The sequence below is a fragment of the Cucumis melo genome, chromosome 2, assembly GCF_025177605.1.
Source record: "Cucumis melo cultivar AY chromosome 2, USDA_Cmelo_AY_1.0, whole genome shotgun sequence".
In the NCBI taxonomy this organism is placed as follows: domain Eukaryota; kingdom Viridiplantae; phylum Streptophyta; class Magnoliopsida; order Cucurbitales; family Cucurbitaceae; genus Cucumis; species Cucumis melo.
Window position 1 is genome coordinate 25,531,921 of NC_066858.1, and position 27,399 is coordinate 25,559,319.

At 32.5% G+C, this 27,399-nt stretch overlaps 4 protein-coding genes across 7 annotated transcripts; all 4 read right to left on the bottom strand.

Moving 5' to 3' along the window:
• Window positions 1-10: 10 nt before the first annotated feature.
• LOC103502370 (serine/threonine-protein kinase STY13) lies at window positions 11-3,630 on the bottom strand. Of its 3 annotated transcripts, none has more exons than XM_051081145.1 (8): window positions 2,977-3,630; window positions 2,736-2,873; window positions 2,169-2,301; window positions 1,815-2,010; window positions 1,095-1,219; window positions 837-995; window positions 392-742; window positions 11-229 (listed from the first exon to the last, which is right to left on the bottom strand). In XM_051081145.1, the coding sequence occupies exons 2-7, from the start codon at window positions 2,867-2,869 to the stop codon at window positions 428-430; spliced, it is 1,062 nt and encodes a 353-aa protein (XP_050937102.1). In that variant the 5' UTR covers window positions 2,870-2,873; window positions 2,977-3,630; the 3' UTR covers window positions 11-229; window positions 392-427. The 3 variants fall into 3 exon arrangements, with proteins under 3 accessions (XP_050937102.1, XP_050937101.1, XP_008464507.1); XM_051081144.1 differs by having other exon boundaries at window positions 11-254; XM_008466285.3 differs by having other exon boundaries at window positions 11-742; window positions 2,977-3,623.
• A 3,433-nt stretch (window positions 3,631-7,063) lies between these two features.
• LOC103502367 (protein DETOXIFICATION 16-like) lies at window positions 7,064-10,540 on the bottom strand. 2 transcript variants are annotated; one of them, XM_008466283.3, is made up of 8 exons: window positions 10,095-10,538; window positions 8,926-9,470; window positions 8,379-8,465; window positions 8,247-8,303; window positions 7,856-8,094; window positions 7,615-7,733; window positions 7,431-7,517; window positions 7,064-7,326 (listed from the first exon to the last, which is right to left on the bottom strand). In XM_008466283.3, exons 1-8 carry the CDS (start codon window positions 10,302-10,304, stop codon window positions 7,249-7,251), a joined length of 1,422 nt encoding a protein of 473 aa, XP_008464505.2. In that variant the 5' UTR covers window positions 10,305-10,538; the 3' UTR covers window positions 7,064-7,248. The 2 variants fall into 2 exon arrangements, with proteins under 2 accessions (XP_008464505.2, XP_016903202.2); XM_017047713.2 differs by lacking the exon at window positions 8,247-8,303 and having other exon boundaries at window positions 10,095-10,540.
• A 964-nt stretch (window positions 10,541-11,504) lies between these two features.
• Window positions 11,505-15,002, bottom strand: LOC103502366 (plant intracellular Ras-group-related LRR protein 9-like). The gene is made up of 3 exons (XM_008466282.3): window positions 14,083-15,002; window positions 12,658-12,824; window positions 11,505-12,467 (listed from the first exon to the last, which is right to left on the bottom strand). The coding sequence occupies exons 1-3, from the start codon at window positions 14,836-14,838 to the stop codon at window positions 11,822-11,824; spliced, it is 1,569 nt and encodes a 522-aa protein (XP_008464504.1). The 5' UTR covers window positions 14,839-15,002; the 3' UTR covers window positions 11,505-11,821.
• A 3,605-nt stretch (window positions 15,003-18,607) lies between these two features.
• LOC103502365 (uncharacterized) lies at window positions 18,608-19,647 on the bottom strand. Its single transcript, XM_008466281.3, has 2 exons — window positions 19,344-19,647; window positions 18,608-19,235 (listed from the first exon to the last, which is right to left on the bottom strand). Exons 1-2 carry the CDS (start codon window positions 19,495-19,497, stop codon window positions 18,781-18,783), a joined length of 609 nt encoding a protein of 202 aa, XP_008464503.1. The 5' UTR covers window positions 19,498-19,647; the 3' UTR covers window positions 18,608-18,780.
• Between the last annotated feature and the right edge of the window lie 7,752 nt (window positions 19,648-27,399).

Below are 27,399 nucleotides of genomic sequence, written 5' to 3' on the forward strand. Positions count from 1 at the left end.
CACAATCTCATAGATTTGCAAAAGAATTCTTATACAAATTTTATTGGATCATGATATTGGAAGTATAAATAAAAAGAAAAAAAAAAGGAAAAATCTTACATATAATTATAAGTAGACACTGGAGTTGCATTAATTTGCCAAGAGGGAATTATTGATCCTTAACTGGTAGCAATATTTTGAAGTTGAATCTTCAAGATCTTACAACCAAGCATCAGAATGATCTTCCATTCTACCATGATGATGTAAGGCTTAGGCTGTGTTAATACATAACTAAAACACGTTGATACATGGTGGAGAAGAAATGAAAGCATTACTTTACATACAAAACATGTTATTTTCTGCCTACTTTGCACTTAAATAGGGAAATAGCTTATTAAGCTTTTTCCTTCACCTGCTGTTATTGCTTTTTCTTCCACCATTCTAGAGCTTAGTAACAGTCATTGGAGCAGAAGAAACAACCTCTGGGATTATTTTCCATTTTAGCTTTCGGAGTGTCCCCTGAATCGTCACGGACTGCCATCAGCGAGCTTGTTCCGGGAGATTCAGGGGGAAAAACCGTGTTCTCAGAAGTGAAAATTCGGGAAGGAATCACCGGTTCAGGGGGTGAAATAGTATAAAGGTAATTAAGTAACATTTGGATAATTTGGGAGAAATTTGGACGAGCATTTGCATCCTCTTGCCAGCATGATGTTAGAATGATAGCCAGTTCCTCGGGAAGATTCTCTGCGCTAGGCCTTACATTCTGAAACATTAAAGAAGCATCCATCATAAACCAAAATTCCATCAATCAGAGAGGTGAGATGGTTAAAAAGAGTGGAAATGAAGAATCTGATTACCTTAAAAGCAGCTGCATATGCTGCTTGAAGATTTGACATGCCTTCAAATGGCAACTTGTTGTGTAGCAGTTCCCATAACACAATAGCAAAGCTATAGGCATCCACTTTATGGTTGTAGTGTTTCTTCTCCCCTTGCCTTAGGGTAACAGTGCTGTACAACTGACATCATATGACAATGCAATTAAGCTACTTTGAAATATTTTTCTCAAGTAGCAACCAGAATGCATGCAACCAAACTATATTTCCTAAAACAAGCACCTCTGGAGCCATCCAACGGTAAGTTCCCGTCTCTGCAGTCATCATCTCCGTCAACGACTCTTCTCTTGCCAAACCAAAATCAGCTAATTTAACTGTTTTGTGATCTGCTGTCAACAGAAGGTTCTCTGCCAATACATTGAATAACAAATGTTAGGCAAAATACATAAGTTGCCAATGCAACACTTTATGAGAATCAACGAATGATAAAAGAAATAATAGAGGCCTTAGTATTCCTTCCATGCCTAAACCCCTTCATGTTTCCTATCAAAGCAGCGACTAAGCACCTTTTCTAACTAGTTCTTTTTACTTCTAACCAACGAATCTTTCAGTTTTTAAAAATATTTCGCCAATGTGCTATCTGTTCTGTTATTGGAAAAACTAGCCAGCTTTGATACCTAAAAATACTTTGAGTCATAGGGGTACAACCTCAAGCAAGCAAGTTGAATTTTTCAGCCTATCAATTCTTGAATACCAATGAAACATGCTGTCAACAACGAACCTACAACCAATGAATGTCCAAATGCTTAACTAAGTTCAAATTTCTCCCTAAAAGCAACTCGATCTCTAACTTGAAATTGAGAAAATAACTAGATCATTCAACAATTACTTGAAGTTCTACCCCAATTCTTACAATGCACTAATTCATAGAAAAAGTTTGGTAACGGAGCATTTGAAGTGGCAAAGAACTAATAGGATAATGAGGTGGATCAGAAAGACTACCAGGCTTCAAATCACGGTGTATGATGCCATGTGAGTGAAGGCATTCCATAGCACGAGCAATATCAAGCGCAAAACCAACTGCCACACGTGTGTCCAAGCACCGTGGGCGCATATTGAGCAGGTACTTTCGTAAGGTCCCTCCTAATAAAAGTTCGGTTACTATCACCATTACAGGCTCCTTGCAGGCACCAATAAACTGTTGATACACAAGGAGTCCAATCTAATTAAGGGTAAATCACTCATGGCAACTTCAAAAGCTAAATGATCACAGTTTGTTTGTAAAATAACACAGGTGTGATGTAGGAATGGAAGAAATTTTCAGTAGATCAGAAGGAGTTTGGAGTCGAATCAAACCTTGACAAGATTTTTATGTTGTACTCTAGACAACATTGCAACCTCTCGAGCAAACCGAGCCTCTTTCTTTGCAACCTCATCAACTGTTTCCCCTTTATGAACAATTTTGATAGCAACAGTCTGGTTCTTATATCTGAACAATCAATGAAACATAAAATGATATCACTAAGCAAAGCACAACTCAATACAATTATCCCAGAAACTTGAAGCAAACTGACGACCAAATATCATGGAAACGTAGCAAACTGCTAGGCTATACTTTGATCCGTACAGAATTCCGAGAATTCAAATACAAATGACTGAATCAACAGCAAGAAGAACGCATACAGGTAAGGAAAATGTAGAATCTGAGTAGAAATTCTTGCAACAATCCTAAAACAACAGAGTCACATTTTATTCAAATACTGTAGAGTTTCTCATGAAATAGGAAAACAATTTCTAGATCTCGAAATATAAGAGAGCTCCCAAACAAATATATTCCTTTTCTCTCAAGGAGCTCAATAAAAAGAAAAAGATCCAAGCAAAATTAGCAGTGCTAGAACAGAGAGATCTTCAAAGAGTTCATACTTGCCCTCGTAAACTTTGGCATGAGCTCCCTCTCCAATTCTAGGTCCAACAAATAGATGTTTGGGATCAACCAACCATTTGGCTTCCAATCTGAACTCATCTGTAGCAGAGTAAAATCTACTTCCAGCTTCCATGTTTCTAGAAAAGTACAAACCATTTTGATCAATCAAAGAAGTCTAGCAATTGCAATTACCATCTAAAATGTGAAGTAATCAACAAGTAGATAAGCTCAATAGAATACATGATTAAAAGCTCCAATTTTACGCCGTACTGCCTACAAAAACACCTCAAAAACCGAGCCAGAAATCAATCGAAAAGTTGAATGACCAATATCTCGATGAGGAGGGAAAAGAGAAAGGTCCCTCATATTCTTCAAAACCCACAAAGCTACAGAGAGATATCTTAAAAAATTGATGGGGAAAGAAGAAAAATCCCCAAAAAGGGAAGAAGATGAAACAATTGCAAACCCCACAAGAGTTAAAAATCAAAAAGCTTAGAATAAAGGCTGAAAATGGAGCTAAAACTGAAATGGGGTTGATGGGGTTTTCAATTAAAATCAATGGTGATGAAGGAAGATATAGGTGTGGATCTACAAACAGAATGATGGAAAGGACTGAGAAGGAGTGTATTGAGTAAAGAAAAGGGTATGAGAAAGAGAGAAAAGAAGAAGGGTTTATGAATGAATAATAAAGTAATAAAGACTGTGGGAGCCGTAAACTAATGAAAGGCACATGGAAACCGATCCTTTTCAACGTGGAGACAAAGCCATTGTATATGGAATTGCCTGGACTATTACTTCCCTTTCATTTCCCCACTTTCTAAAAACTCTTTCCCGTTCGTGTGTTTCATTCACTTCAATTAAAGCAGCTTCCTTTAAACTAAAGGCTAAGCTTTTATGGGGGAATACAAAATTTAATCATTTGCCAATTCCCCATTTCAAAACCCATCATTCTTTTCAACATCTAATTCATTCATAGCCTTTCAGAGTTCGTTCAGATACTGCTGACCCCTTTTCGAATTCAGAGTCAATTTTTTTTTTTTTTTTTTTTTATATATTTCAGTCCAAATTGGTCCAAATATTCATAAAAAGATTTGACTTTTTTTTCCCTTTTGGGGTTTAGTTATTGTTAATTCATGAGAAGAAACTTGATGAGGAACATGATGGCCAATTAAGTGGGTTTTATTGGTTAATCCAATTATTTATTTGTTTTTTTTTTCCTTTTTTTTTTAATCTATTTTCGATACTTATCCATAGCTATTCTTAGACTCTGTTTTGGATAGTAGAACGAGAACTCTTGTTTTGGATGTTTATGTAAAATTACTAAAAGTTGAATCTTTATGGTATTTGAAAATTTTCAAATTTTGAATGCTTTTTCCATAAGTGATTATAGGTTGAAGATGAGTGGTTCAAGTTTACAGTCTTTGTATTGTTTTTCATTAATGGTATTATCTTATTTATATGATGTTTTTTTTTTCATGTGATATGTGGAGGCAAATATATTCCTCACTAAACATTAAAGGCAGCTATAGGTGGAACTATGAAATTGTTAATATCACTTTTACATTTTCAAAATTGGTTTAGAACATGTTTTAAATCATCAAAATTAATTTGATGATGTGAAATTTACATGGAGAAGTATACGAAATAGTAATTTTGAGTGATTGAAAAGGACATTTAGGAATAATAATATTAACAAATTCAAAAATCGCTCTAAAAATATATTAAATATCGTGCTTGTCTAGTATATGTAAATTGGAAAAAAAAATTACATGTATGTGTGTATTATAAGTTTGAATCAATGTAAAACTGGGGATTGGATCTTCAACATTCAAAACAATAATTAGTGTCTATCCGTGTTTTAAAAATATTAATTGTGGAGATGAGAGATTTAACTTACGATCTTAAAATAAAAGAATACATGTCAATTATCATTGAGTTAAACTCACTTTGATTTTGTGTATTCATTTCTTAAGTTATTACATATTATCCTTGTGAAAGTTTTTATATTATATTTATATTTGTAACATTTTGCTGCTCTTTTTTAATCAATGGTTTTACATAATATAATACAAATGTAGGTTCAACAATTATAAAAATGTGTAAATACCAATGAAAATGAAAATTTAATCATATGATAAGAATGTAAGCATAGTTTGCAGAGATAATTAAAATTACAAGAAGCAAACTTGATAACTAAATGTATATCCATATCAAAAAAACCTAAACGTATAGTTTCAAACCTCGAGGTTAATATTACGAACTTATGCTAAACGAATTGGTAATACAAAATAAATAGATAAATAGTATTCTCACTTTTCTAACGTTCAATAAAATCGATATATATTCAACCTTTGTTAACTTTAGTCTCTATACTTTCAAAATGTCCACTTTAATTGATACCCATACGTCTAAAAGTGACAATTTAATTTAATCCTTTGTTTTTCATTCTCAAAGGACCAATATAATCACATTTAAAAGCATTAAATTCAAAACGAACAAAAGTTAAAGATAGAGTAATGAAAACGAATATTTTGAAAGTATAATTACCAAAACATTTATTCATGGATTAAGGTAAAATATTTTAATAGTAACAACGTGAATCAAAATTACGAATAACATGTTTTCTTTGTATAACTACAACACAAACCTTATAATATCGATCTCGAAATTAGAATTCTAAACGAAAAAGAAAAAAGCAATAGAGGATGGATCCTCAAGATTAAAACTTTAGAAAAGTGAAGTGGTAAAGAAAGTATTTGAAACCTAAACTAATTGTAAATTTTTACCGTAACAAAACCGGTAATTAAAATTCGCCCAAATTTCATCTCTTCCGGGAAAAGGAAAGTAAAGAAAAACGTTAAGCGGAGAAAGAAGAAAGGAGATCGATCTCCGTCGAACGAGCGACGGCGACGAAGCTGAAGAGGGCGGCAAAAGCAACAGCAAGAAGCCCTCTTTCTTTAACCATCACGGAGGCCAAGTACATGGCTACATCGGCGGTGATCTTTCTCCCATGTTTGACCAGAACTCGCCGTCGGTTTCCGGCGAACGCCAATAGCACCAACACCGTGATCCACGCCACCATCGTGGCTCTGGCCGCCATCAACGCCACTCCGGCCACCGCCAACAACCCCAGAATTGGTAGCCACCGCCCCATTAAATTATCGGAATTGAAAACGACATAACACAAACCTGAAAGCAGAACAAAAATGGCGGATGTCGCCGTCGCCGTCACCGGTGTCAACATTATTCTTGTAGTCTTCATTACAGAACAATCTGAACAGAGTGTGTGTGTGTGATTTTCTGCGAAACTTTCCCAATTATATATATTGTATATATATATATATATATATATATATATAACGAAATTGGACATTAAATCTTTAATTTTGATTCATTAAATTCATATTTATTTCAAGAATTGGTGTTTGGAATGGAATTGGCAGCCATGTGCCTGCACATGGAAAGCTCCTCATTATGGGGCCTCTCTCTCTCTCTCTCTCTCTCTCTCTATATATATATATATATATATATATATATTTATAAAAAACACTTCCTTTTTGGTTTAAGTTTTGAAAAATAATGCATTTTTGGGCCATCAATTTTCAAAAAACTCACTTTTTTTTGTTAAAACTTTTCTTAAGAAAATATGTTTAGAAATAAAAAGATATAATATTTTGAATTTCAAAAATAATTTTAAGGAGAAACGAAAAAAATTTCTAAGGATAATTGTAAAAAATAGAAGAAATATTTACCCTCATAAAAAAAATAAATGAAATAAATTTTTGTCATTTTAATCTTAAATTAATAATTGTATCTATCTAGATTTTGAACTTTAGTATAATTGTGTTAATTTAAATCTTAAACCTACGCAAATATATTAATTTAAATCATTATGTATTCAAATAAAACATAACGTAAGGTAAAATTAATATTTTTCCAATTTCTAATCTTGTTTCGTATCGATTCTTTGTGTATTTTCATTAAAATTAAAATTTGTTGTTGATTGTTATTATTAAAAATGATTATATCTACCTAGTATGCTTTGGCTTTATAAAAATTACCAATACTAATTATCCAATTTTATGTAGAAATACTAAATTTAAGATTTATAGAAAATACAGAAGCTATAAATCAATTTAAATCTATGATTTTTCAATTGAAAAAGTTAATCAATACGTATTAAGTTCTTTTCTAATTTTCATTTTTCTCTACAAGTAATGATTGATCCAAAAAATTTATATAAAAGCACTATATAATAAACATACTAAAAAAATTCAAATAAGTGGCACTATATAACAAACACACTAAAAAAAATCACAACATGATGTTGTAAGAATAGAGGCACAACCACCGCATTACAACAATATTATGTTTAAAATACAACATTGTTTAATATATATTGTAATCTAACACTTCAAAACTAATATTAAAATACAAAAATTTATAATGTGAGGGGGCACGTGTTCCTGCTGGCCCCCGAACACGATTGTTATTAGTATTAATTTTGTGTATTTATTGTAAAAGGGGTGTTGTAATTGTAGGAAGAGTTGAAGTAGAAGTATCCATCATTCTTTCCTTTGCTTTGGTTGCCTGATAGATACAAAGTAGATCCCCAAATTCAATTCTTTTCCAATATGAAGAATAATATTAGTATATAGAAAGAAATATCAATGCAAAATCAAATACTAATTTACCTGCTCCTCCCAATTTGTGGTAAAAGTAATTAGTAAAAGTAGTATTGATTGTAGACAGCTTCCACAGGTGATTCCCATCCATAATCCCTTCGGTTACAAAATTAACTTTGAGAGATAACGATATTTAAAGTATGAAAACCAAAATGGTATTTGAACGGTCGTAATGGATTAGGATTAATAATACCTTTCCTCCAAAATGAAGCACAAAAGTGAAGGTTATGGCACAAGGTAACCCAACTAGATAATAAGCTCCAAGATTCACCCATGCCCCAATCTTCTGCCATCCACATCCTCTTGCTGTCCCTAAAACGACGACGACGACCCATACGATACATTTATTACACTTCCACAAACCATATATTTTTCTGCTGATCTTAGCTAACTTCTTGTTATTTTAAACTATGGACAACGATGTGTGTGTGTACCTGAAAGGACGCCTTGGATGGCGTCCATGAAGTTGGAAATGGCGAGGATCGGCATTATTGAACTCAGATATCGAACAACTTGTGGTTCATTTGTGTAGACAAAACCCCATTTGTTTCTAAGTGAAATTAGCAAAACTCCTAAAGCAATTCCTTCTATTAACCCCAAAAACACCACTACTTTCACTGCTAGCTTAGCTGCCATTGCCTTTCCTGCCCCTAACTCATTTGATACTCTTGTGCTTCATTTTCACAATAAAATAACAAAATTATAAGTTAGTATATGTGTGTGTGTGTGTGTGTGTGTGTGTATAATAACATTATTGTTTTGAAAAACGAAGCTAAAAGTATATGTAGATCTTGAAGTTTAGGAATAAAATGAAACAAACTTTACCTGACAGCACTACCGAAACCATATGCGATTCTATAAACCAATGAACTTGTGCTCAGGCTGCACCCAAAACGCTTTACCTAAGGAGTAGGTACTAAGCTTCAAATTAGTTTAGAAAGGGGAAGAAAGCCGAACCTGATTGATAGCATCGACGTTTCCAACTCAGGATTTGGAAGAAGCCCCGACATGAGAACTAAAAACTCGTACGACCAGAACTCCAAGCTATATACCAACCATGTATTAAAATGGTATTAGGTGCAACTATATCTTCACGCAATTGTCAAAACATAATTTTTCAAGTGACAAACTCTTCTACTTCTTTAAAATATTTTTGAATTCTTTTTTGTATGTGATTAGAATGAGATGCGTCAAAGCATTGCTCTTGATATTATATCACTCGTTTAGAAATTCAATAGAGGGGGTCTTTGTCCCATTAAGAAACTCTTCTTCTTTTGTACATTCATCGAGAAACTTCTATACCTCAAACATAGATTTCCTAACTTCAACATATTTAACTTCAGCCTTCATAACTCAACTCACTCTGAACGGCAAGACCCCTAAGTGGGCATTTAGTCAAAGCATTTTGAAAGTACTAACAAAAGTAAATATATTTTTGTTTACGTTTGAAAGTCATTTGAAACTCACTCCGAAGAAAAGATCGAGTCAAGTTGAGTTAACGTACCAGACCATGAGGGAAGAAGGAACAGCCAAAGCCAAGAAGGTAAGCAAATTGTTGATCCCATGAATGGAAAATCCAGTCCAAGTCTTTTGACAATGAGGAGAAAACTTGATATACAAACCCAAAATGATGACATTAACCCAATAAGTAATGGCAGTGGAGAAAGCAGCTCCTTTAATCCCAAACCCAAATCCAAAAACCAAAACCCAACAAACCAAAAGATGAATGAAACTTGAAGCAGCAGTGGAAATCAACAATGGAGAAGTTAAATGTTGGGTTTGTAAGAATCTAAGTTGGCATTGAAGAAGACCATAAGGGATAATGCTAGGGATTAGCCATTTGCCATAAATCCCAGCTTGCTCTGAGATTAGAGGATCTTGTTTAAGAAAGGTCAAGATTTGTTCAATGGAAGCCCATAAAAGAGCTATGGGAATACAGATAAGTGACAGAACAACCATAGCTCTTTGCATATGAATCCCAAGCATTTCATATTGTTTTCCTCCATATGATTGTCCACATAACGTTTCCAATGCACTGCCCATTCCCAACTGTAGAAACAAACAAACACTTCAATCTTTCAGTTGATCATTATCTAATCATTGCTCATATTGTAAATGAAATACTTCCAAAATTTTAATAATCTTGCATTTATTGAAATATTATTTTAAAGATCAATAAGTTTAAAAGTCAATGAAACAAAATCATAGATATTTTGGAAACTTCAGTGGCAAAAAGGTAGGATTGAAACCAAAAATGGAAGTTAGAGAGAAAATATCGTATTTCTGAGTGACAAGTAAAGTTAGAGAGTTAATATAGCACATTTTTCTAAACCTTGATAAGATTCCATTCTTGATTGCTTAGTGTCAAATATGTTATTGAAAGAATTTATTGAAACACTTTTCAAGGATTTTGATGAAACTAAATAAGAAACATTTTGAAAATGTTGGGAATGCCTTAAATTTTATATATCAGACACTCTGAATAACCAAACACATGGTTTAGAGGAGAGCTTCATCTTAACTCTCTACCATTTATGTTTTCCGTTTATCTTCAATTTCACAACTGAAAATTGCAGGGGTTGAAACAAAAATGAGGAGTTTCAAAAGAAAATAATGGGGGCATAGAAAAAGCAGAGAAGATCAAAGCAAGGGGAAAAGAAAATGTAAATATACCAAGAGACTAAAGCCAGTGACTCCAGCAAATGAGAGAGCCATTGAAGCACCAGAGAGTTGAAGTTCTCCAAGATGGCCAATGAACATAATAGATATCAGCTGCAAACTATACTGCAAAAAACTCACCAAAACCAGAGGACCAGCCAACCCCATCTGCTTCTTTATCTCTCTAATCACTTCCTCCCATTTCTGATCTCCATCCAATCCCATCTTCAACGACTCTGAAATCAAAAGACTTCCAAGATCATCTAATTTTCTTCCCCCATTTTCATCCGTTATCTTTCACAGAAATAACAATGTTGTCTCCAACTCCAAGGCACTGCCCCTTTAATGGGAACCCATAAAAGGGAATTGCAAGATTTGACTTAATACAAAAATGGGAGCACGTGAAACACTTAGAAGGATCAATTTAATTCAGAGAACTTAACGCAATAAACACATTATATGGAGCATTATTGGTTAAGAAAGAAGATTTGGGGAAAAAACTTTCGTACATGAAGTAATGATTCTTTATTATTATAGTTCAATAAAAGGGCACTTAGTTGGGGAAAATGAACAGTTGAATCATAGTTTTAAGGTGAGGAAATTGCATGTAGTTGACAGAGACAACGCAGCACAGAAAAGCAGTCATTGTGTGTTCTTTCGGTGGCAGTTCAATTTTGAAACACTTTTCAATAAAACCGACAAGACAAGTTTTCTTATTGTTATTATTAACATTTTACCCTTTTCTGACATCGTTAATAATCTTTCTTTCTCCATATTCTTTCCTACACTTCATTTCAACTATTGATTTTCGATCAAAATATCTAGAACTAGTCCTAATGGGGTCATTTCGGATTCTTATTGGGAGATATTGTTTTTTGCTAGTTAAGATATTAATATCATTATTTTTGTTATGTTCTTCGAGAAGATAAAAAATATGCTCATATCATTGTAACTTTGATTTTGATCAAAAGTTATTCTATTTGACATGAAAATATATATATATATATATATTTTTTATGGCATTCTCCCATCACCACCTTGGAAGGGGTTAAAGAGTTGGGTTGGCACCTGTTTCAGAAAAAAAAAAGAAAAGAAAAAAAATCTGGCACACACATATATTATATGGCATGTGGGGTTTCTTGTTCCATAAAAGAGATTTCTTGTTTATATTGCCCAAAAGTCAATTTTTGTTAGGACATGACTACCTCAACTAGAATATATATGTGTGTGTGTGTGTGTAACTATCAGAAGAATATAAACAAAATAAATAAATGTTAATGTCTCTACTTTCTTTGTCGTTTACATGTAAATTTATATATACTTGATGTGATAGTGAGATTGGAAACACTTTGAAGAGAACCTGCAGAAGAAAGTATTGTTTTTATAAATAATCCATTCAGTCATCAAAAGGGAAAAAGAAAGTAATTTGTTGTGAAAATGATCACAATCATTTATCTGCTGGATGAGAGAGTGTTATCCAGATGATCTCAAACTGGATAGAGCAAATACTATGGTTATTAGAGTGAATATAGTAAGGAGAAATGTACAATACAAAACCCGTTGTACCAAACTCATCAACCTTTAAAAACTCCAAATAAAATTTGCTCGTAATTGTTTTGATTTGTTATGAGTTCTCAAGACACTGTATATAAAGAATCTAATGAACCTGACTGAGGCTGAGGAGACTCAAAATCAGTGGAGGAAGGAGTGCAAAAATTAATGGTGAAAGAGCTCCATCAAATTTATAGCTGTTGATCAAGATATGGGTCTCTTGGAGATTTGGGAGATCCAACGATACCGGACACGGTCTCTGAAACGCCAGAAACGTAAGTCTTCAACCAAGAGGTGCTTCGTGTCAGCCATCCAGTTTGCGTCTGTTCGTCCATTTCTTGAGTTCTTTTTCTATCTTCCTCCGCCAGAATCTCAAGCCATCTCTTCGACATGAATGTCCTCACAGCATCTGGTCCTTTGTTTACCACTTCCATTGGTGGAACTGTAAGAGGATTTTGCTCCACGTTTAGTTTCTTTAAATTCTCGAGATGGCCAAATGTGTCAGGTAAAGCGTGAATCTGGTTGTTGCTGAGGTCAAGTTCCCTAAGGCTGATTAAATCACCAAAGGTATGTGGAAGTTCCGTGAGGTCAGTAAAATTACTGCCTAGGTTGAGATACTCGAGTTTCGTCAGTTTCCCAATTGCCTGAGGAAGGCCATGAAGCTCGTTGAAATGAGCATCCAGGTAACGCAGAGAACTCATACCACAAACAGAAGAGGGAAGCGAGCGTATCTTGTTTAACTGGATAGCAAGCTTCTCCAAATTCACCAGTTCAAGGCCAATATTTGTTGGCAAGTAGGTTAGACTGTTGAAACTCACGTCTAACTCCACTAGAGACCTAGCCATTTAAGACACGAAAATGAAAGTCTTACAATTTGCTGCACAAAGATTTCCATTAACGCATACAGATGCACAATAAAACATTGCTGAATATATATATTTTAAGAAAATCATGTGAAATGCGGGTACTGGACAGTCGTGGAGAAATGGTAAAAGATGTTGTTTCTTGAATTGATGAAATCTTGTACCTGCAATGGCATATTGTGTCAGGAAGGGCATGCAGCTTGTTCGCGGAGACATTCAGGAGTTTCAGCTTTTGTAATAAGCCAATTGAGTCGGGCAGTGACTCCAGGAGATTGGATGAGGCATTCAGCTCCTCAAGATTTTCTAATCCAGATATTGAATCGGGGATAATCTGAAGTTGTAGTAAATGTGATTAAAAGAAACAAATCATATGGATAAATATTTGTTTATCTTGAATTTTCAACTAAGCAAACTCACATCCAAGTTCAATATTCATATAAGTGTGAAAGGGCAAAGGCTACCCAGGACAAAGACAGTTGGGAAGAGTAATATACTAAAGCAAAAATAGCAAAACCACAAATTTTAGATGCAGTTTGTGAGGAGGAAACTCAGGAAGTGTCATGAATGAAGTGAAGAAATATAAAACACTCTTGAACCCAAGAAGGGAATTACAAGAAATATCACTAAGTTGTAATAAAAGAAGAAAGACCGATTGATTTACACAAAAAGAGGGCATTAAATATGAGTAAATTCATAAAACTGAGGCACTGTTTCTTAAAATCAAACAGGACTTAAATAATTCAAATAAGAATTAACCACATCTCACTGCAACTTCCTGCCATCTGCATCTATCTATTATTTCAATTTTTCATCATAACAGCCAAGCCGTGTTGGAATTTCTCCCCCATATCCAGGATTAAATCAGCATCTTCCGTCAAAGAAAGATGTTAAACATCACCAATAGGCTTCCTTTCTTGAGCGTAATCTTTCTACCAAATACCCACCTTTGTTACATACCATTGTTCATAGGATTCGATGGATATAGCCTTAAACCACCTATAATCTTGTGCAGCTTCCTATAATTAAAAGACTTATGACAAACGGAAGAAAACTCTTGATCCTTGACATTCCAATGTAAATTTTCATAATAAGGCCCTTCTAACAACACCACTACGAACTAAATGATCACCTTCCTTAAGATAATGATAAAAGAAATTGAAAACCAGCAGAGAAGTTCGATAGAATGATGTCCTCAATGGTTTGGCCACAATCTTTTGAAATGCTAAGCAAACGTCTAAAAATTGATCCATACATGAACCTTAGGGGCATTATTAATATAAATGCAAACAAACTCAGGGGCTAAGAACCAGAACTGAAACATAACGCACATATGTCGAAGGCAAGTGATAAAACATAGGCATGAATTATGATCTGAGACTTCTCCAAGAGTAATAATCATGAGTCATATAGTGCGTCTCTAACAAAGATTCTAATCCCACACAAGCTAAAAAAAATCCCCTGTATTTATATGAAACTAATAAACCCTTGTATCCTACTTGATTTCGTAAAGAAACAATTCATTTCAAAGTACTAGAAATTGCTAAACGGATGCTAGTATACGAAGGCATTGAATGTAAGCGCAAGCGAACCTGTAGTTGATTGCTGGAGATATCAAGCACAACCAATCCACGAATGTGTCCAAATCCTTCAGGCAAGAACCGCAAGCGCCGGCCGGTGAGACTAATTCGATCCATTTCCTTCTCATTCGCATCTTGAAGAATCTTTGCAACCTCTTCATTGACCTCTTCGCTTACTGGATCCAACGGTTCTTCCTCCGGCAATCCTCTCTCAGCTGACTCATAAATCTTCACCAACCTCTCCTCCGCTTCCTTCAACATCTTCTCATAAGCCTCATGCATCTCATCCAAATGCACAATAGCTTTATACACCTGCTTCTCTTCATCCGCCGCCTGACGACACTCGTTCTCTTTCTCAGCAAGATGCGCCCTCCACTCAAGCAACTCAACATCCGCCGGCCTTGAAGAAAGCACGATTTCCTGAAGCTTGGCAGACAAATTAACTTCAATATCAACAAGCCTAGCCTTGGCAGTATCTACAGCCTCATGGTCAGGTCTCTCCCCAAGGGTTTTGAGCATGGATCGGGTCTGAGCAACATCAGATATAGCAGTGGTCATAGAAGCCAAAACCTTAGGGTCGGAGAGATGGGGCATGTCATGGACGATTCGGGAGGAGGATGAGGAAGGATCGGAACCATGGCCGGAAGAGGGAGATGCAGGCTGTTCGATGTCGAATTCGATGGGCGGCGGTCGAGGACTGAGAGAGGGGATTCTGGCCATGACGTAGGAAAGGATGGGGAAGCTTTTGGGATTGGGATCCATGGCCATGGTGAATAATCCGAGAGCAAAAAAAAAATTCGATCGAATAACAAAGAAGAAGATGAAGAAGAAGAGTGGATAGATTTGAGAGGCGAAAGAGCAATATTACTATTGGAGTGTGATCGGAGAAACGACGGGAAGGGTTCCGTCACGGACCGTCTTTGTTTTTATCCACGTCACCGAAGTTCGTTACAAGTTACAACCGTAACAGCGGGTAATGATAAATTTCCCGATTTCTTTACTTTTTTTCTTTTATTTTTTGACTTTTTCTTTTTCATTTATTATTTTTTTTAAAAAAAAATTAGTGCTTTTATTTAATAAATTTATAAAATTGAAGGCATTGAATTTTTTAATCCACTTGTAATTCTTTTCTTTACTTTCACATGAAATCTAAATTTATATCTAATGCTTCAATCAAATTTTCTTACAAAACATCAAAATAAATACGTTGAAATCTTAATAGTTACGATCATAAAAAAGTAATTTAGAAAACAATATACCAATAAATTTCACAATTATGATTGTTTTAGTAGTAGAGATATGACTATGGACTAATGATTCAGCTATCAAACGGTTATATACATCATTAGATACATTGAGAATGGTTTTCAAGCCATACAAATATTATCTAATTCAAATAAATGGAAGATGAAGTAAAAAGGTGGATGAAGAAGAGGGGATGTTGGAAAAAGAGAAGAAATGAGGGGTTGAAAAATGTGAAAGGGGCAAAGGCAAAATGCATATATCAATGCAATGAATATTGATTATTGATTTTGATGACTATTATTTGTTCATTTGTAACCGAAAAGAAAAGAAAACACTTTTCAAAATTTAGAATAGTGCTTTTTGTTTTCACATGGTTTTGCCTCCTCTCCACAAATCAAGTGATTCTCTCTCCCAACAAACACCAAACATCACCAACACTCTTCCATGGAATCTACTTCATTTCTCTCCCCCCCCCCCCCCCTCCCCCAACGATGCTTCATTACCGAAAGGAAAAAGGGTATAATCGTAGTTGACATGTTCTCTCTCTTTTCGAAACGATGTATCTTTGGTATGGGTTCAAGGTAGTGCCCTCGAAATCAAATTGTGTTTATATTTATGTTATTTGTAATTTTTTTTTTAAAAAAAAATCTTTATGAGTACAACGTGGGAGAAGGGGGATTTGTACTCGAGACCTATTGTTCTTAGGAACATACGAATGTCAGCTAAGCTAAGCTCATATTGATTGTTATTTACAACTTTAACCATGTAGTTTAGAAAAATGCGCTATATATATATAAAAACTTGCTAACCCTAGAAACATCTTTGTAATTTAGGATAACCGCGATAGGTTTTTCTCTTGTTTACATTTTGCGTTTTCTTTGTTTGTTAATTTCATAACAAGAACAAAAGAGTAAAAGGGTCAATAATTGACTTCTCACTTCCCCTTCGTCATTATACCCTTGAGAAGAACTATGATTCATTTATGTAGTTGTTATCGACAACAACTGTTCCTATTTATGTTTCTTGATTCTTTCTTAAAACATAGGAAATAAATAACTTGTAATATAAACAAGCTCGTTCGATTTAGGGTTAGTCGAATTTAATTAAGGTTTATGGTAATGTTGTAGAGCCAAAATGAATAATGTATAAGGAAAAGAGGGAAAGGGTGTGGAAAAAGGAATCTAATGTCTCTATTGATACAATTAATGTTGAAGTCAAATATGGAGGAATCCATCTCCACTTTCTTTACTCTTCAATTTGGCTCTTTATATATACATCATTTATTCACATATTATTATTATTGCAAGTTGGTTCTCTCAATTTTAGTCTTAATTGCATTACTCTTTTTCCCTCCAAATATTCTCCGAAGATATTGCATTAATTAATTTATATGTATTAGATGATAGTACATATCTTTCTCGATTTTCTTTCTTATAAATACATATTAAATGATGTTAATTCATCAAAAACTATTCTTTCTTATTGTTTCTGGAAGAAAAGTACCGCTTTTCTTTCGAATTATGTTTACCACATGCATTACTATGATATTATCTTTTTTAATATTAACTAAAGTTGTTATTAATATAATTTAATATTAATTCCTCGATAAATAAATAAATGTAAACAATAAAACTAAAAACACAAAAATAAAGGTTAAACGTTTGACAACTTGAAAAACTTTTAAGACTAAAATAAAACTAATTTCGTATCAAATGCTAATTTAGTCTTTTCTAAAAAGTTTTAAGAACTAAAATGTAAACAAGTTAAGTTATATATAATTTCAAACAACTTTAGTTTCCAATAGAAGAAAAAACTTTGATTTGTAATCAAATTAACGTAAAAACCAAGCAAAATCCTTAACTTAACAAAATGGTTATTATTTTATGTTTATTATATAACTTTGCTATACTTTTATACCATATTAAGATTATCTTTGTTCGTGGCATTTCCATTTCCCACAAATACTCTAAAATTTGTAAATTTGTTAATACTTAAAAGATACACAAAACGTTCAAATATATATAACATTTGACAATTATTAAAATGACGTAAAATGTTTGTTGACTTAAAAGCTAAATTGACTCATGTATACCATTTATCTACTAAGAATAAAAAAATTCCCTAAATCAAATCACCACATTAAATTGTACTAGTTACATATATCTAAAACTTAAACCTAATAATTCAAATAGAAACAATTAGATGACTTTGAAACCTCTAATACTATAGGATTAAGAATGCGCAACAATCACAAATGAATATGTTAATCGTGACAATTCAACTGCAATGGCTACGATCCCTTTCTTTCCTCATTCTATTTCATTTTACTCAACATTGAATTAGTCATTAATCATTATAGTCCTTAGTCATCCCCTAATAACAAATAATTCTGTTTAGAAACTCATAATTTTCCCTTCTAGAGACTTCCTCCATCCCCCAACCAATAAACTTACTAATTTAGTGATTTGATTATTCAAAAGCGCCTCTTGAACCATTCTTAATCCAACTTTCCACGCTTATGCAAAGCCAACATCGACCTAATTTCCTTCCGACCCCCTGTAGTATGCGTCCAAGTTTCATTAGTAAACTCAAGTGGGCATAATATAATTAATTATACGTTCTAACGTCATCATCTCCAAAAGCCAAAAAGGGCATTCCCGTAATTTTCAACCAAAGGCAATTCCCTCTGCCTCTCCTATGTCCTTCCTTGTGAATGGCCCTTTCTACTTCTCCCCAAATCCATCAAAACCCATTTTACCCTCCGTCGTAATTTCCAATTATTTATTTCTTTAATTATATACTCCAACCGCTTCCGGAATCGGAATCCCAAAGTCAGTCCTCAACGAGAAACACTGCAAATTCAAATCGGCCGTTAGAGAATTAAAAATTGAAAGTACAAAAAAAATGAGAGAGAAAGAAATGGAGAAGAACTCACACGTGTTAGATGGGAGGCACACGTATGAACGAGGCGCGACGAAGTTTTGAATACGTGTCGGACGAGAATGGGGGAGGCTGCGGCGGTTCAGATGATTCGTCCTCTAACGCCAGAGGGTAATCGCAACGCAAATCAAGGCATTCCCACAAGAAGATTTAAACAAAAAAAAAAAAAAAAAAAAAGTGGAAATTACGAGACTAGTGAATGGAGGACACGTTGCCGGTGGAGTAACGACCACCGTGTGCGGCGGAACCGCCATAGAGATTTTAGGAATTGTAAGATTGAGAGAATGAGAATGTTCACCTCTTGCAAAACTCCAGCCGGATTAATCAATTTCTTTTGAAGAACACATGTAAATGAATTAATTCGAAAGTTTTTAAAAGCTATATTCAAACAATCAATCAATTAATCACAAGCCAAAACTGAATCTATTTTGTTCTGTTTTTTTCGTCGTCATCGTCTAATAACCTAGGGTTTGTACTTTTTTATATGCGGAGTCCTCGCCTTGAGTTTAGGGATTTTTTTAAATCTCAGTTCCAGTGGGTGCAGTTGGGGCCGGAGTACAAAAACCTAGGGCTCCCATGGCAACAAGTTCTTCCGTGGCAATTCCTTGGTCCGACGAAGTATTTACTAGGAGGCGAAGGAATCCGACGGATGAATCTGTACGAAGGAGAAGAGATCCGCTCGCTGTTTCCGTATTGCGGTGAGCTCGGAAGTGAATCAGCGCCGTAGCAAGGAGAATTAGGAAGAGTAGAATCCACACTTGACGGAGGAGAAATTTGCTTGAGAGATTTTGGAGGCGAAAGAATGGCTCTGATTTTAAGAGGATGAGACAACGAGGAAGAAGCACGATCGTATTCCTCCACGATATTAGCCAAATCTTCGTCGGATCTAACAGAAATCAACGTTTCCAAATCACCTCCCGGCAATTGACACTTCAATGTAACGGAAGAACCACAGAATTCTCCAAGCTTCACCATTAATTCTACAAAAAAGAAAAAACGAAACGAAAACGCACACATAAACACCTAGAAGCGAAAAAAAAATCACAAAACGTACAAAATTCCGTCAACAAAAACACCAAAATACGTACCAGAAAACGAAACAGAGCGCTCGACAGCTAGAACTCTGGTAAGACCACCAACGTAACGGAGTTTACCATCGGTTTGACGAGGAAGAATCTTGCCGCCATAACTACAGAGAAACTTCAAGGTTCCGGAACTTCCGTTACGCGCACCAGACCTCATATCTAACTGTAAGTGAGTTCAAGTAAAACCAAATTCCGTTGGTGCAAATCGAATCGTACACGAAAAGGAGTCTCCAGAAGCGAAAAGAGAGAGAGCAAAGAGGAAGAAGAAGAAGATTGTTAGGGAAGAGATCGCTTCTTTTGCAAACCTAAGGCAGTGATTTTGTCGGGTATTTAAAGGGAAAAAAAAGAATGAGTGGGACCGACACGCTCAAAACGAAACTAGTAAGACCCCTCATACGACGTCGGATTGATGAAATTGGAATATTTCAAGTCCAACCCCCAATATACGAATATTCTTCCAGAAAGAAGGAAAATTCGGCTTCCACGTGGCCTTTATCTATTGCTCCACATAGGTAAGTAAACCCTACTTTTCGTGCTTGAAATTAGGGTGAAGGTTCTTCTCTTTCTTTCTTTTTCTCTTCTTAATTACGTTCAGAATTGAGGAGCGGAAACGGAAAGAAGATTAAATTATGCTAATAATATTATTTAGTTGAGATTTGGTTTATAATCGCAAAGTCGTGACAAAATATTTGGTTTTATTACAATATAATTAGATGCTTCGAATGAAATCTCAATTTTACCCTCGGGTTTCCTTGGAAAAGTAAACCCAATATGAAACGAATTACGTAATTTTACGACTTAGTTTTGAAATGGGAACATGGCAACATGCTGAGGGGCCTACTTGGGAATACAAATACTTTAAATAATTGATATTATTTTTCCTCTTCTTCTTCTTCTTTTTTATTTTAGGGAAATAATTGCAACTTTTAATCGTTAATTTAATTTAATTTAATTTAATTTAATTTAATTTAATTTAATTTAGTGCTTACTCTTTTACCAAAAAAATTATGAAATTTGTGGAGTTGTTGGTCGATGATTATTGATTAAGGAACATCATAATGGGAAATGTTTTTTTTTTCTTTCACAATTGTTGATGAATAAATAAATAAATAAATAAATAATGGTTTTCGATTTAAATGGTAAAAGCATATTTCTGAAATTTAAAACTATAAATAATTTACTTCATTTATTATTTTTTGAGATTACTTGTTTAGAGATCGTTCATAGAGTTATTCGTACATTCAAAAGTTTGTGAAAACACTAAGATAATAACTTTAAATTGCGAGAGAGAGACTGCATAATGTTTATAAACACAGTGGGAACGTTAGAGATATGTCAACTTAGTTAATATATTTAGATGCACTTATGGATTCTTCATGACGAAGGAAAAACACAAACAAGTAATTTATTTACCTAAAGTGTAAAATAATTAAACTTCGAAATTACTTAAACACAAAATAGAACTTAATATATTAAACACGATAACGTTACATCAACCATATCATATTAAAAATGGACGAGTGCTTGAAAATGATCAAATGACTAGTTTGTTTGATCGTTTTTCCTTGATTATCGATTTGTCTATACGAAAAAAGTCGAAGGGTTACATTTTGATAACAATGAACATTCCTTAATACTACAAAACCATATATGGGAAACCAAATTTAATATATATATATATATATATGAAAGTAAAGGGCTAATTTTGAAGGAGGAGAATAGTGATGTTAATTTAATGGGGAATTTATTCAAAATTGGAAAATATGGAAAGTAGGGGGACAATAAAGAATAAAATGAAAATTAGTGTAATTAAGTTTGTTTAAAAGTAGATGAGTAATGTAATTAAAGCTGCTTTTGTTGAGTTGATATATTAAAGTAATTAGGAAACAAATTAAAATCACAAAATTCAATTTTCTTTTCAGTTAGTTCTAACACGTGGCATCCATGTAGCGGTGCTGCGTTGTCAAAGAGTGATTTTGACTCTCTCCCAATTTCTCTCTCTTTTTCTTTTCCCTCTACATATATTATTGTATTAGTTGAATTTAAATAATTATAAAAACTATGTAAATTGGAGTATTTGAGGAATTAAATTATATAAAACATGGGAACGTGTAAGAATCTCGGAGTATAATAATATCGATGCCACGTACATTCATAATTGGACTCGATTTCTAATACAAAACTTTTTTAGTCTTTTCCCGTTTTATGATCTCACCTTCGATTACTCATGTTTTTCGATCTTATTTTAATTTTACTATTCCATCTCTTCCAACAATCTCTCGAAGACTAAATTAAAACAAATATAGTAATGAGTTTCAATTATATATTTTATTTTACTCTCCTTACATTTAAATTATTCATCTTAAATGTAAAAAATCATTCTCAATAGTCAATACTTGTTTGATTAAGTTCTTGCTTTTTGAAACTAAACGTATTATTTTTAATGTATTTTGAAACACAGGAAAATGTATTTGAACTATTTCAAAATTATTCTAAACTATGTTCGAGTTTGACTTTGGTATTCCTAAAAAAGATTAATAATTTTTTTTCAGCCTTAATTTATTTCTATGTATTCTTGTAAAGATTATATATTCCTTTAACACATCTTTATCCATTTTTGTATAAGAAAACCATAAGGTTTTCAAAGCCACTAATCAAGACCAACATATAAGTATTTGTATTAACATATCATGTTTTTAATGAGTAGTAATATATATTATATAAAATTTACCTACTTCATGGAGAAGATTATTCATATTTTAGTTATATATATATATATATTAATTAGCACATGAATTAGATGAAAAAAAATACTTTATAGAATCAAAGTCATCGTCTCATTCAACATCACGTGTATAAATATTATTAGAACTCGTTTTAGTTCCACCTACTATTATTGTTTCTTTCATTACAACAACAATGAAAACCAGAGCTAGAATATTTAATTTTTAGAAAATAAGGTTAAGCGTCGAACCTAACCACAACCCACGTATATTAACGTTTAATTAGGAAGATTATTGTTAAAGATAATTACGAAAATTATACGTGGATTAATTGCAAACATAGTATTAGCATACATCATATACATATTATAATAATAGTAATAATTTTAAAAAGGGGATATGTTATATATAGAAGAAAAAAATAGATACTACTAATAAAATATAGTAAAAAAAACTTAAATTAGGAAAAAACGATTAATTGATTTTGCTACCATTTGTAAATATATTTTCAATATTTTGCTACTTTTGAAAATATTTATATAAAAATTTTGCAAATATAAAATTTATGTTAATGTTTATTAAGAATAAAAGTTTATATTAATAGACTATATTGTACAAACCACCGATAGATTTTGCTATATTTGTAATTTTTTAAAAAATATTGCTTTATAATTGATTATTATCGTTAAAATTACTATACATTATAAATACCGATCCAAATCATTTCAAACGATAAAATTATTAAAAATATTCAGAAAACTATCCTCGATAATTCATAAAATTTAAAAGTTTATAAATATTTGAGTTCATTTTTATATAATTAAAAATAATGCAAACGAAAGTTCAATAAACTTAAAAGAAAAAAAGGAAAAAGGCAATGCGTTTAAGCAAAGCCACAAGCAACGACCAAACTTCCGCGTGTTTGGCCCATCTCCTCTTTTTCCTTATTTATCCTTTTTTTTTTTTAATTTTTTTTTCACTTCAAAACAATCCTTATAATCAATTAAATCTAAAGAAATAAATTCCTCCTAATTCAATGAATTGAATTGAATTGAATTAAATTATAAGATGATATTAAGAATAAACCATAACGCAAAGAATTAGCAACATATATAGTTTTAGAATAATGACAAAAAATCATTTATCTCGTTCCAATTAAGAAACCCAAAGAGAGATATATTTAATTTCCACAAGGAGAGACGTATAAAAACAACACCAAAATTATTAATTAGGAGGACGTGGATTTCACTATTTATAAAAAAAAAAAAAAAAAAAACATTATCTACAGTTTTATATAAAATGGAAATCCTTAGCAGTTACCAACCGCCAGAAGAGAAGTCGAGTCGAGATCCGATTCGACGTGGACAAGAACTACGACACGTGGAGGGGGAAGGGAGTTAGAGAAGGGACACGTGTAAGTAGCTGATGGAGTGAGGTGGCTAGCTAGTTGGATTTTAAAATATATTGTTTTGTTTTAATTAATAATTAAGTACGTTATCTAAGAGGGGAAGGAAAAAACTAAAAATTGGGAAGTGCATGTGTTGATGTGGAACGCATGTATCCATCACATCCAACCCAACATAGCGGTGTTTTGTATTTTACCATTATGTCCTTTTCCATCCCTTCCCTTCCCTTCCAAATGGATTACATTGTAAAATCCTTATCTTACAATGAAATTGGTGGTGTGAAGTGTTATTAGGTTGGTAGTCGGCAGCAACAAATTGAAAAAGAAATAGAGAAAAGATAAATCTTATTTTCTAATTTCTACTTTATTATTATTATTACGAAAATTGTAATAATAATAAGGGGGAAGGGAAATTGGTGAGAAGGTTGGTTTAGGGTTGAAAGGTGAGAAGGACGGTTGTTGGTATTAGGCCCACAATTTGAACGTCAAAGCGAACACGTAAATTCCAATTGTTGCCCTTCAAGCTCTCTTTGGCCTATATATAATATCTCATTAGGACCATATCCTGAAAGACACATTGCCCCTGTTAGAAGCCTAACTGATCCATGGTCCTCTTTCTCACTGTAAGAAAAAACCACTTTTAACGTGTTGGGAATACGCGTCGTTAAATACGTCGGAGAGTTTTAGTGGTATATTTATTTATTGGATATCGCTATGGAAGAACTTTTACTCAACGTACACATTACACACATGTTATCTTGCTACTTAGTGACGTGTTGCGAGTTTGTTACTAAAAGTAGTTCAATGGTTATTGTGCTTGTATTTAGTTTAATGTATGAACATGTTATTGCTAGTACAAAATTTTTGATTTATAGTGTTAGTAGAAAACCAACATTATATGGGTATTGCGACTAACATTGAAGAATTCTAATAAACAATATTTATGCCGATTATAATCAATATGATATGATATTTGTTGTTAAATAATCAATTTCTCGAACGTTCTTCTTCTTTAATTTTTCTTTTTGTTTCTAATCTATTCCTTCATGTTTTTTTAAGAAATAAAAACACAATGATATTAAAAAGAAAGGGGGTTCGGTTTTATTTTAAAAGTCAAAGTTTGTGTAAAGTCAAATATGTAAATGTTGGTTCCTATGTTTAGACAAGTAGTCGTTTTCTAATTGAAGGGTTCGTGATATCTAGAAGTGAATAGAATAATAAATATGATAAATAAGAGGGAAGAATCAACTTTTTTTTTAGTATTATTTTAATTATGAATTAAAGTGTTTTTTTTTCCCATGTGTAAGACTAACTAAGCGACACGTGAGATAGTCATCCTAAATACGTCATATACGTCCTACCATAAACTTTAGATGAGATTGAAGTGACAACAAATACAGATGACATCACTCTACCGAGTAACATCATGTGTAGATGTGAGATTTTACTTTATTCTTCGGGTTGATTTTTTTTTTAGCCAAAATTGAGAATGTGAATAAAATGTGTGGGGCTCACCCTAATTTAAGAACTTTCACTATGATTCTTGATTCTTCCTAAAATATTGATGTTTTAGTCTCGTTTTCCTTCCTTATTAAGTGAGACGTATACTCCATACCTTTTTTTTTACAATATCTCAACATCCATTCTTTCTCTCTTCTTTAACATCCTTTATTGCCAAATCAAGTTTATTTTAGTAATGAATGACATGACCTCCCTTCTAAGGATCTGGAAGTTCGATCCCCTACCCGACAAAATTAAGGAAAACACCTCTTAATTATATAATGCAACGTATTTCAATAATTTGTATAAGTCAACTGATATAATGAACGAGGTCGATAAGCATGTTGTTTTGATCTAAGTATAAAAAATAGAATAATTTAAAAAATCCAAATCTAACAAAACTAAATAACTTTTTTTAAAAGAAAAAGATTGTAATTCTTGTAGGGATTAATTGAGTATAAATATAAAAGTTATAATGTGAAAATACTTTAATAATTTGAATGTGTTTAGAAATTAAAATATACTTTGGTACATATATTATATTTATTTTGTTGTGACAACATATTACTTTATTAATTACTTAGATGTTATTTAATTATTCCATTGTAATAATGTTGATTTTATTCTTGATTATGTAAACTTTTAAGTTGATGGTGATATCATTTCCCTTTTACTATTAACTTTTTGATAAATTCTAATATATTATATGTGAAAGATTGTAAGAAATATTCGAATTATTGACTCTCTTATTAAATCTTTTTTACTTTTTTGAGTTTGTCTTTCCTTTTAGAAATCTCATCACATTATATATATATATATATATATACACATATAAGATATTGATGGGGTTTGGCTAATAAAATAGAAACTCTATTTTATTTCACATTGTCAACTTATTTTCTTCCAATGAAAAAGAGAGAAACAAAACAAAGAATTTCTTTTTTGGTTTTTTCTTCATAATTTTGTTTTTCTAATAAAGAGATTAGAACGGGACGAATTACTAAACATATTTGTTTTTAGAAAAAGTTGTATATAATCGACGTTTAGGGGAAAAAAAAAGCAATGATAGAGTATATAGCATAAAAATTGATGAAAGACTAAAAAGTCGACGCCAAGTTGCTATTTTAAAAAATTCTTTTCTCATTCTAAAAAGACGAAAGCTACTCGTTATTATTATCGACAGTGACTATTAAAAATAGTGTCTATCTATGATAGTAACTAAATGTACGTTTTAAAAAAATAGTTAACATATATTACTTTTGTAAATATTTTATTCTTGTGTTATCTTTTCATTTATTTTATAAATCGGTCTATTTTGATATCATTTTCTTTGATTTAAAAAAAGAAAAAGAAAATATTAATATCGAAATGTTCATATAAAAGAAAAAACTTCACAATATTGTATGACATAAACGTTACTATTCTAATTACCAATTTAGTTTGTATGCTATTTTCTTTTACTTTTGAAAAAACCCGATTTTCGAAAACAAACGAAGGAATTAAGAGAATAATTGTCAAATTTGGTGTATGTTAGAGTTGAATGTTGAAAGGGAATGCATAGGACAAATAATTGTCAAATTTTGTGTATGAATGACTTTTTCTTTTGTTGTATTAAATGAAATTTGGGTATGAAAATCAATAGAAGAGAACCAATAAATGGGAGAAGTAGAAGTAGAAGTAGAAGAAGTTTGACCCCACAATGTTTGACTTTTGACCCAATATTTTGGCTGACTTTGACCATCACACACACTATACAAATTTATATTATTTACTAATTCTATAGAGTTTGAATAACCACCATAATTTACTAACTTTTTTTTAGATTATAATAAGGTATAAAATATATATATATGTGTGGGTAGGAAAAAATCATTTATTAATAAATAAATATTGCACACATTAAGACCATTTATTATAAAAAATGAATAAAATCATCGTAATTTTATTTATTGAAAAAATGTTGTACACAATAATGTCATTTACATATGTCATATTTAAACTAAATCAATAGAAAAAGATAGATAATTACATATTTCTCACTTGAACTAAAAAGTATAAGTGAACAAAGATCTAATATGTGCTCCAAGTTAAATGGTTGATGTCACGATCATCCAATCTGCAAAATTATGAATTTGAGAAAAAGATGAATAAAAAATAAAAAATTATGAACTAAAATGTTTATGGGTAGTTAATTAAACTCACATACATGTACGTTATGCGTGGGATAAACTTTGATGGCCACCCTAGTAGTTTTCGTTATCACGATTTGAATCATTTTCTTTGTATGAAAGTGCCGCGTCATCGTTGCATTGTTGTTCAAAAGCCATCTCGATCTCTTTCGCAAATAATGCATCTTCATCTTGGATTGAACAGTTTTGATCAGGGTTCATCATTTCCATTGTTGGACTATAAGAAAAGGCAAAGTTCTTTC

Coding starts and splice junctions, on each gene's coding strand:
- LOC103502366 (XM_008466282.3), bottom strand. CDS start 14,838: ATGGCCATGGATCCCAATCCCAAAAGCTTCCCCATCCTTTCCTACGTC. Junction 12,825..14,082: donor TCTCCAGCAATCAACTACAG/GTTCGCTTGCGC, acceptor CTACAACTTCAG/ATTATCCCCGATTCAATATC. Junction 12,468..12,657: donor GACACAATATGCCATTGCAG/GTACAAGATTTC, acceptor TTAAATGGCTAG/GTCTCTAGTGGAGTTAGACG.
- LOC103502365 (XM_008466281.3), bottom strand. CDS start 19,497: ATGAGGTCTGGTGCGCGTAACGGAAGTTCCGGAACCTTGAAGTTTCTC. Junction 19,236..19,343: donor GCGCTCTGTTTCGTTTTCTG/GTACGTATTTTG, acceptor TCTTTTTTGTAG/AATTAATGGTGAAGCTTGGA.
- LOC103502367 (XM_008466283.3), bottom strand. CDS start 10,304: ATGGGATTGGATGGAGATCAGAAATGGGAGGAAGTGATTAGAGAGATA. Junction 7,518..7,614: donor TGCTTCATTTTGGAGGAAAG/GTATTATTAATC, acceptor TTGTAACCGAAG/GGATTATGGATGGGAATCAC. Junction 7,327..7,430: donor CCACAAATTGGGAGGAGCAG/GTAAATTAGTAT, acceptor TGTATCTATCAG/GCAACCAAAGCAAAGGAAAG.
- LOC103502370 (XM_051081145.1), bottom strand. CDS start 2,869: ATGGAAGCTGGAAGTAGATTTTACTCTGCTACAGATGAGTTCAGATTG. Junction 1,220..1,814: donor ACACCGTGATTTGAAGCCTG/GTAGTCTTTCTG, acceptor ATGTATTGGCAG/AGAACCTTCTGTTGACAGCA. Junction 743..836: donor CATATGCAGCTGCTTTTAAG/GTAATCAGATTC, acceptor TTAATGTTTCAG/AATGTAAGGCCTAGCGCAGA.